A 10067-nucleotide genomic window follows, 5' to 3' on the forward strand; every position below is an offset into this window, starting at 1 on the left:
TCTGAAGGAGTGAAGGGCTGAGGAGCAAACTGACGAAGCCGCGATCAAGAATGACTTTCACTCTGAAAGAATGAGGAAAAACAAGGGAGGAAAACCGTTGGCAGACTGGGAGGGAGGGAGGGCGGGCGGGCGCAGGGAGGGTTGTGCCCAAGGCAACCCGTGACGCTAGGACGGGTGACATCACAGCCAATGGACAGCCAGCGCGGGACTTTCAATTGTTGCTCCGCCCAGTCGGGAAAAGCCTGTGCCTATAAAGACCGCTGCGGCGGAGCGGGACCGCTACTCTTCCTGTTGCCGTGCTCGCGAGCTCGCGCTTTGCTTGGCCATGGCCCGTACAAAGCAGACCGCCCGCAAGTCGACCGGTGGCAAGGCCCCGAGGAAGCAGCTGGCCACTAAGGCGGCTCGCAAGAGCGCGCCGGCCACGGGCGGCGTGAAGAAGCCGCACCGCTACCGGCCGGGCACCGTGGCGCTGCGGGAGATCCGGCGCTACCAGAAGTCCACCGAGCTGCTGATCCGCAAGCTGCCGTTCCAGCGGCTGGTGCGCGAGATCGCGCAGGACTTTAAGACGGACCTGCGCTTCCAGAGCTCGGCCGTGATGGCGCTGCAGGAGGCCAGCGAGGCCTACCTGGTGGGGTTGTTCGAAGACACGAACCTGTGCGCCATCCATGCCAAGCGCGTTACCATTATGCCCAAGGACATCCAGCTAGCCCGCCGCATCCGCGGGGAGCGGGCTTAAGTGCGCGGCCGCTTCGAGGTTCCATCACATCCAAAGGCTCTTTTCAGAGCCACCCACAGCAGCACTTGGAAGAGGCTGCACCGCTTACCCTTTGCGTTCTCGTGGCGCACGCTGCCACCTCCCGGGAGCGGGGAGGGAGTTGTCAGGCTCCCCACAGGGGATGTAGGGCTAGGCGCCAGGTCTGGGCCCGATTGCTGGGGCGCTGTTTCGAGCCTTGTAGTGTTTGGTCGGTCTAGTTACCTGGCCTGGCTAGGTTGCCGCTGCCGTCTTGGGCACGGCCAGGACACCGCAGCGTCCCGGTCGGGCTCTTCTGGGGCGTCCGTTCGCACTCGGCCGCGGCTCGGCATTGCAAGTTGTCGGGGGAGGGGCGCCGGAGTCGAGAAGGAGCCGAGGCCGGAAGCAGCCGCTAGCGGACGCTCAGGTCTCGCGGTCGGGGGAACGCCTGGGCTGGTCTTTTCCGCAGCGGAGAGCGGCAATGGCCTCACCAGGCGCGGCTCTTGGCTCTTTCTTGAGCTGCGGAGGGAAATCGTTACCTCGGCCTCGCCCGGCTTCTGCTCTTCGGCTGCCGGCCGGTTGTCTGTGAGGCCCGGGCTGCCCTTGCACGGAGGGGACACCCCACCCCACCCCCCTCAGTGCCAACCACAACATCCCCCTGTGGGCAACGGATATGAGCTGTTGTACACTTGACTTCAAGTGAGTCGTTTCCCACCCTGGTCCGTAGAGTGATAGTCACTCTATTCCGGGTGGCCATTTTATTCTCTTAAAGCTGCGACGTGTGTCTGTGTTCTCTGCCCGCAGTGTAGTTCCTTTACATGTTTTCTTCAGAGATGTGGAGAGTTCTGTTAATTGAGAGTTCTGTTAATTCCCAGCGTGGGAAGAGTAATAGATCAGAGAACGGGGTCCTTTAATGGCTAGATGAAGTTCCGTACCCTAGGGAATAGTGACGAAAGAGGCCTTAGGGATGATTTCTGTACCGTTTGGGAGGTGGGAAATCCAAGATTTCTTAATGGGTGGCAACGTGGGGCACGGTCTTACGGAGCCCACTCTACATAGGGCTCAGATACAAGATAATGTATAGGTCTTAGATGATACCTTCTAACCTTCTAAGTCACTTATTTGAAAGAGGCCAGGGTATGTTTTGTGTTTTGTTTCAGTACAGTTGACAGGTTAAAAGCACTTGTTACCGAGATCAGTGAGAAGTCAGAGAGGAAAAGGAGTAAACTTAGTTTTGTAAAGCTGCCATTTTGCCTTTTTGAGATGTGTTAACAAAAGGGAGAGCAATGTAGGTGGCTTCTCCTGCTATGGATTGCCACTTGTTTCTGCTCCAGGGTCACAGCACTTTCTAGAGCATGCCTCTGGATCTCTGTGCAGGCCCTCATTCCCTACTTAGGCTCACAATGTAGAATCTGTATCTCTGAGTTCAAAGTAGTGACTTTCAGAGCTGAGGGATTGAGGGCCACCACCTTTGCACCCAGCATCTCAGGCCCAGGAGTGGCTGAGCAGACTGCAAAACTGGGGATGTCTGTGCCAGTCCTCTGTGTCCTCTGCCTGCTCCCAAGATCCCACTGCTTTACCTCACCAGTCTGAGCGCCTGAATTCCATCAAGTCTCTGTGACTGAATCTCAAAGGGAAGTTTAGTGGTGGTGTTGATATCCAGTCAGGAATATAATATTTGTTTCTGACATTGAAGGCCTGCACTCACAGGAATCTTTCAAATCTATTTATTTGGGAGATCATCAATATAAGATAACAATTTAAAATGAAAGTACTTTGCTTGTTTTTTCTTTCATTCTATTTATTTTTCATTTTTTTAAAAATATAAGTTTTAGCATCTAATTTTTTGTGCTTACTCATTCTGTACTCTCAGATGAGAGTTAAAGGATATTTAAGGACAAGGTAAGTAAATACCCTTCCTTTAATAAGTAACTTCTGCATGGCTAGCTTGGTTGCAAGAAAAGTCTACCTGGAACCTGGAGTTTTTAAAAAGGGAAAAACATAGTCTACCTGGAACCTGGAGTTTTTAAAAAGGGAAAAACATAGTCTACCTGGAACCTGGAGTTTTTAAAAAGGGAAAAACATAGTCTACCTGGAACCTGGAGTTTTTAAAAAGGGAAAAACATAGTCTACCTGGAACCTGGAGTTTTTAAAAAGGGAAAAACATAGTCTACCTGGAACCTGGAGTTTTTAAAAAGGGAAAAACATAGTCTACCTGGAACCTGGAGTTTTTAAAAAGGGAAAAACATAGTCTACCTGGAACCTGGAGTTTTTAAAAAGGGAAAAACATAGTCTACCTGGAACCTGGAGTTTTTAAAAAGGGAAAAACATTCTTATTTTTTTTTTGAGACCGGCTGCACGGCGCTCAGCCAGTGAGTGCTGTCAGCGCACTGGTCATCCCTATATAGGATCCGAACCCGCGGCGGGAGCGCCACTGCGCTCCCAGCGCTGCACTCTCCCGAGTGAGCCATGGGCCGGCCCGGGCCGGCCCCCGTAAGACAACTTTCTTGATCATCATTTATTTGCACCTGGAAAAGGCCAGTATTTGGTTTTTTGTCTCAGCATGGTTGATAGGTTAAAGTATTTCAGGCTTGATGAGAATTCACAGAGGGGAGTAGAAACTGAAGCAGATGTACTTTCACAACTTGTTTAACCTTCAAAAGGGTATACAAAAAAAGGGAGAACAGTATGGACTTTGGCCACTCCCGACAAGAAGCCCACCAGTTTTCAGTCCCAGTCTCTCAGGGATTTTCAAAATAGACCCTGCTGTGGCTGAATTATGTACCACCACCATCACCCCCAAATTCACACCTGAAGTTCTACCCCCAGGACCTCAGAAAGTAACCGTACTTGGAGACAGGACCTTAAAAGAGATAATCACGTTAAAATATGGTTATTAGGCTGTGCTCTAGTCCACTAAGTCTGGTGTCTTATAAGAAAAGATTAGAACACAGACAACACAGACTTAGGTGACCATGTAAGAACACAGTGAGAAGCCAACCCTCTGCAAGCCCAAGAAGAGAGACCTCAGAACATACCAAACCTGACAACATCTTGATCTTGAACTTCTAGCCTCCAAAATTGTGAGAAAATTAATTTCTGTTGTTTAAACCACCAGTCTGTGGTATTTTATTATGGTAGCCCCAGCAAACTAATCTAGGCCCCATGGTCTCTGCTCACAGCCTCATTCTCTGCTCAAATCCATATGGATGATGGGAGCCCTGAGATGTGTACTCTGTGAGTTATAAGCAGAAGTAGCACTGACTTAGAGTTGTGTGGGGACAGCACCTTTGCACCCAGCATCTCATCCATTAAAGTTTGCTTTCAAAGATCCAGCCTGGTGGGCCGGCTCGTGGCTCACTCGGGAGAGTGCGGTGCTGATAACCCCAAGGCCCCGGGTTTGGATCCCATATGGGGAGGGCCGGTCAGCTCACTGGCTGAGCGTGGTGCTGACAACACCAAGTCAGGGTTAAGATCCCCTTACCGGTCATCTTTTAAAAAAAAAAAAAAAAACAAAGATCCAGCCTGGGGTATACACCCAGAGGAATGAAATCATGTCAAAGGGATACCTGTACTCCCACGTGTATTGCACCTCTATCTACAATAGCCAAGAGCTGGAACCAACCTAAATGTCCATCGTTGGATGACCAGATAAGGGAAATGTGGTATGTTTACACAATGGAATACTACTCTGCCATAAAAAAGAATGAAACACTGCCATTCACAGTAATATGGATGAACTTAGAGAAAATTATAAGTGAAATAAGCCAGACACAGAGAACTAATGCATGTCCTCACATATAAGTGGGAGCTAAAAAAAATAAAGATACAACAATCACAATAATATGAACTTTCAAAAGGAGAGAACAGAAGTGAGGTTGCCAGAGGTGGAAGAGGGGGAAGGGAAGATGGGTAAGGGAGAAACTGGAAAGGGCCATGAAAAATTATTGTATAATGTTGAATATCCTAATTAAACTGATTTGAGGGCCGGCCCGTGGCTCACTCGGTAGAGTGCGGTGCTGATAACACCAAGGCCACGGGTACGGATCCCATATAGGGATGGCCGGTTCGCTCACTGGCTGAGCGTGGTGCTGACAACACCAAGTCAAGGGTTAAGATCCCCTTACCGGTCATCTTTAAAAAAAAAAAAAAAAAACTGATTTGAGCATCACATATTGCACACAAGTACTGATATTCAATGCTGTACCCGACAGATATGTACAATCAACTGTGTTTCAATAAAAAATAATAAAAAGGTGCAGCCTGAAGTTCTCAGAGGGTGAATGACCTTCCAGTTTGTCAGAGCCATTAGTGGCTGAGCAGACTCCTGAGTGTATAGATTTCCATGCCAGGAAATCCCTCCAAGGATCATACTCCCTGAACTGAAACAGATTTAAAAGCAAGATGTCAACAAACTTAAAATCCCAAAGATACACAAGACTTCTCTCCATTGCTCTGAGATTTGATAACAGCCTGTACATGTCATGGCTAAGGCAGTTCAGGAGTCCCTAATTTATTGGGAATGGCTATGTCCTGCCTTCATTCTTCTCATTTTTTTGCCCACCTCTGCCCTCTCTGCTATAGCAGTGGTGTGCTCACTCACCAGACTCAAAGATTGCAGGGTGCAGAAGGAGTGCCATGAAAGAAGGCACAGAGGGAGGAGCACTGGGTAGTCCAGGGCCTGTCTCTCTTGGCTGGTGTGGGACAGTGGAGACCCTCCCTGTTTGGTCTTTCCTGGTTTACTGTCAAAGGTAAGCCCCTTGAAGGCAGGGCCTTGTCTGCCCCATTTTCTGTCTTCTAGGGCAGCAACACAACAGAGGCTCTGGGCCTTGACCATGGAAGTGTTCCACAGTTCTCCATTCTGCAGACTGAGCCCTCTGCTCTCACAAAGGGCAAAGAAACAACAAGTAGTGCAAACAGGTGTATGCACACTCACTTTTTGAGGAAGTATGGCCTATCTGACCCACTCCCTGTCATCCAGCACAGGGTCTGGCCTTAGCAGGACATGGCTGCCTTATCTATGAGCAGCCATCTTGGGGATTTGCCCCACAGGGCCAGGGCAACAGAATCTGGTTCTCACCATGAGCATGGTATGAAAGGACTATGAGTGCCTTCAGGGCTCCCCAAACTGCCACAGGTAGTTTAGTGACAGCTTTGACACCTTTTTGGTAATAGGACAAAGTTGGCATTCCTGCCACTATTCTGTGAAGGCCAAACTTCCTGAGCCTAATAGGAAACTTTTGGAATGTCTTTGTTGGTTTGAGAAAGTGAGGCAAAATAGTACCCAAACTTTTTATGTCAATATCAAAATCTGATCATTTCAGGTACATGAAGATTTCGGATTAGTCTTAAAGTCAAGCAAAAAGCAATTCATATTGTCTTGAAAATTCTCATCATGTCCAGCCTGATTCTAGGAAAAATCTGTCATGGAACTGTTATTGTTAGTTGGTTTTGTTGTTGTTGTTGTTGTTGTCTGGTATTGTTAATTGGATTTTGGATCCTTTGATCAGAGCCGATCATGGCCTCAACTAAGGCAGTGGGAATAGACAAAGGTGAAGTGATGGATGTGAAGAAATTGTACAAGGTACATTTAATAAGATTTTGTGATTTAGGCATTTGGAGAATATGAGAAAGGAAGGAGTTTCTGGTCTGAGGAGCTAGGAGATGATGATAAATTTCATTAAGGTGAAGAATGAAGAGAGAAATTTCTTTTGAAACCAAGAAGATGCATAAAGGCCCTCCCAGCATTGAAATTGACATTCCTGTTACCTATCTAAGAGAACACATCCACCAGGAGTTGGGAATATTAATCCATTCAGTAAAGGGGTTCAGCTGGAGATATTTGTGGGGAAGCCCTCAACAGATAGATAAGGGTAAAATAAGGCAGGGAAGTAGATGAGATCTACCCAGAGAGTAGGGAGAGGAGAAGAGGACTGAGGCAGGCACCCTAGGCAAGCAGGAACATTGATGGGAGTTGGTAGATTAGAATGCCAAAAGATGGAAGGATAGCTGAAGAGGGATGAGGACCACCAGGAGAAAGTATGTCCCAAGGAGGCCAAGGTGGTATCAACAGGGTCATATGATGCACTGTAGTTCAGAGATAATAACTTAACGTTCATTAAGCTCAGTGACTGCTTACTATGCCTTCTATTTCACATCTCTTCTTTTTTCTCTCTCTCTTTTTTTTTTTAAAGATGACCATAAGGGGGATCTTAACCCTTGACTTAGTATTGTCAGCACCATGCTCTCCCAAGCGAGCCAACCGGCCATCCCTATACAAGGATCTGAACGGTGGCCTTGGCATTATCAGCACCACACTCTCCCAAGTGAGCCATGGGCCAGCCCTTCACATCTCTTCTAATCACCACGACAACCATACAAGATGTTTTATCATCCTCCTTTTCTAGACTAGGAGACTTTGAGTATTTTGCCCAAGTTCCCGTAATTATTAAGTGCCAGGGCCAGGGATTCTGTCTGGGACTCCAAAGTTCATATGCTTAAGCAGAAAACACCAAGTGGAGAAGCTCAGAGGGTAAGTGACAGGAGGTACATGATGCCCAAGGTTGAGGGCCTCACTGCTTCCAGTGACTATTTCTATCTGCTTACCCACTCCCCACCTGACTCCACTATCACCAAGCAGAGAAAAACCTCTACTCTATGCCAGAGTCAAGCTTATCATTCCTATGCTTTAAAATCTTTCCATGCTCTCCACCCCATTACCTTCAGAATAAAATCCACATCCACATGTCATAGTCAGTACAGAGAAGTATGAAATAAGTGCAAGGCCACAGGCTTAAGTTAGAGGTTTAACTTTGCCTCTTACTACCTATATGACTTTGGCAGATGCTCGATCTCACTAGGCCTCAGTTTCTCATCTGCAAAGTGGAGATAACAGTACCTGTCCGATGGTATTATTTGGAAACATTTAAAGAAATAATTCCCATAAAGTGGTAAGTATAGTGTCTGATCCAAAATAAACAATAGAAAAAAATATTATTAGTTATTCAGAAAAACTAAAATTATAAAGATAAACCTCCTTACAATCCCTAAATTGTAAACCTCCCCTGGCTTTTGATTAGATGTTCACTAGCTATTCCCCTAACTGCATGAGTTTGTTCTGGCCCTGCCCAATGTCTGCAATTCCCAACTATGTCCATGCCTTGGCAAAACTCTTTTTTCTGTCCAAATATCTTCCCCTCCTTCATAGGCATACTGTTGTCTTCAGGATTCAGCCCTTGGAGCTTTCCTTGTGTGCGTCAGTGCCGCCAGCACCCCCATCACTGATTCTCTGGTTCTAACAAGCATACCCTCTCCTCTGTTTTAGCAGTTCCTCCAGGATTAATTTATCCTTCCACTTCCACACTAGATTCTGAGTTCACGCCTGATGAAGGACTTAATTCCACTGGCCTCTGAATTCTTACTCAAAAAGCAGAGTACCCGGGCCCCTTCTGGTTCACAGGGAATTCTCAGGAATTTGCAGACCAGGAGCAAGTCAAGCCTGGACTCTGGAAGGAATTTCCTCCAGGTTTTGGCCTCAAAAACGGGCCCCTTCTGGTTCACAGGGAATTCTCAGGAATTTGCAGACCAGGAGCAAGTCAAGCCTGAACTCTGGAAGGAATTTCCTCCAGGTTTTGGCCTCAAAAACGGGGAGCAGGTAGCTGCCCTGGGCTCTACCCCTTGCCCACAGACAGCTAAAGCCCACCATTAGTCAGCTTCTGGTGGCCTTAGCTGACAGCAGAGTTCCCCACTAGCAACCCCCTCAATAGGATCAGTGCTTGAAGGGAGATGCTTTAGGGAGGGACGCACATTTGTGGTAGACTGAATAATAATCCCACAAAGATATCCACATCCCAATCCCTGGAGTTTGTGAATATGTTACCTTTTACAGCAAAGGACTTGCAGATAGGAATCAGTTAAGGACCTTGAGATGGAGAGCTTATCCTGGATTATTAGGATGGGCCCTAAATGTAATCACAGACTCCTTATTAAAGGGAGACAAAAGGGTCAATGAGAGAGAAGGTGATGTGATGACAGAAGCAGAGATTGATGTGGCCAGGAGCCCAAAAAAGCCAGCAGTTTCTAGAAGCCAGAAGAGTCAAGGAACAGATTATCCCTCTGGAGCCTCCAGGATGAACCAGTCCTTCTGTTATTTGTTCTAGCCCCTTAAGACTCATTTTGGCCTTCTGACCTCCAGAACTATAAAAGAATAAATCTGTATTGTTTTAAACCACTATTTTTTTTTTTTAAAAAGATGACCGGTAAGGGGATCTTAACCCTTGACTTGGGGTTGTCAGCACCACGCTCAGCCAGTGAGCAAACCAGCCATCCCTATATGGGATCCGAACCCGTGGCCTTGGTGTTATCAGCACCGCACTCTACCGAGTGAGCCACAGGCTGGCCCTAAACCACTAATTTTGAGGTAACTTATTAAAGCAGCAGTAGGAAACTAATACACCTTTCTTTCATTCTGAAAAGACACTGGGTTCTTTTTATTTGCAGAGGAGGAGATTTGGGTGTGGTCAGGAGCAAAGGGTAAAGTGTACTTGGAGGGAAGAAAGAAAAGAGGGAAGGAAGGTGGCAGCAGAGGAGAAAAGGGGGACAGGAGACTCCGGGCCCCACAATGAACCTTTTCTTGCTGCAGGCTAGCTCCTCCATGGCCCTGACCAGCCTCCTTCACCTGCTCAGCCCAGAGTTTCTAGAGGCATCACCTATCTTTGCAAGTGTCACTAAGCTGTCCCAGACAATTGTTGACCTCCACCAGTCAGGGACCTCTGTGGGGCTCTCTGAAGCCATCCAGGCCAGGGAGGCCACAGGCTGGCCTCACTGTAGGCTTAGAGCAGCAGCAGCAAGCTCTTCTTGCTCTTGAAGGAAGCTCACAACCAGATTTCTGCTAGAAAGCTGTATTAGTTCCTAGGGCTGCCATACAAATTCTCACAAACTTGGTGGCTTAAAACAACATAAATTTAATCTTTCACAGTTCTGGAGACCAGAAGTTTGAAATCAAGGTACCATGTACCCTCCAAAGGCTCTAGGGGATAATCCTTTCTTGCCTTTCAGCTTCTAGTGACTCCTGATGTTCTTTGGCTTGTAGAAGATATAACTCCAATTTCTGCCTCCATCTCCACATGGACTTCTCTGTGTCTCCAAATATCCCTCTCCTTTCTCCAATAAAGACACCAATCATAGTGTAATGGATTGAATTATATCCCCTCAAACTCCCTGAAGCTTGGATTGTGTCCACCAAGTTTTATGTATTAGAAACTTAGCCCCCACTGTGACTGTTAAGAGGGCGGGAAATCCTATCATGGTAATTGGAAGGTGGAGCCTTGAAGAGGTG

The 10067-nt window shown here is 47.3% G+C and overlaps 1 protein-coding gene across 1 annotated transcript; it reads left to right on the top strand.

Annotated features, from left to right (window-relative positions):
* Nucleotides 1–316: 316 nt before the first annotated feature.
* Nucleotides 317–761, top strand: LOC103601188 (histone H3). Its single transcript, XM_008585569.1, has one exon. It carries the CDS (start codon nt 326–328, stop codon nt 734–736), a length of 411 nt encoding a protein of 136 aa, XP_008583791.1. The 5' UTR covers nt 317–325; the 3' UTR covers nt 737–761.
* Nucleotides 762–10067: the final 9306 nt, after the last annotated feature.

The sequence above is a fragment of the Galeopterus variegatus genome, unplaced genomic scaffold, assembly GCF_000696425.1.
Source record: "Galeopterus variegatus unplaced genomic scaffold, G_variegatus-3.0.2 Scaffold3622, whole genome shotgun sequence".
In the NCBI taxonomy this organism is placed as follows: domain Eukaryota; kingdom Metazoa; phylum Chordata; class Mammalia; order Dermoptera; family Cynocephalidae; genus Galeopterus; species Galeopterus variegatus.

Coding starts and splice junctions, on each gene's coding strand:
- LOC103601188 (XM_008585569.1), top strand. CDS start 326: ATGGCCCGTACAAAGCAGACCGCCCGCAAGTCGACCGGTGGCAAGGCC.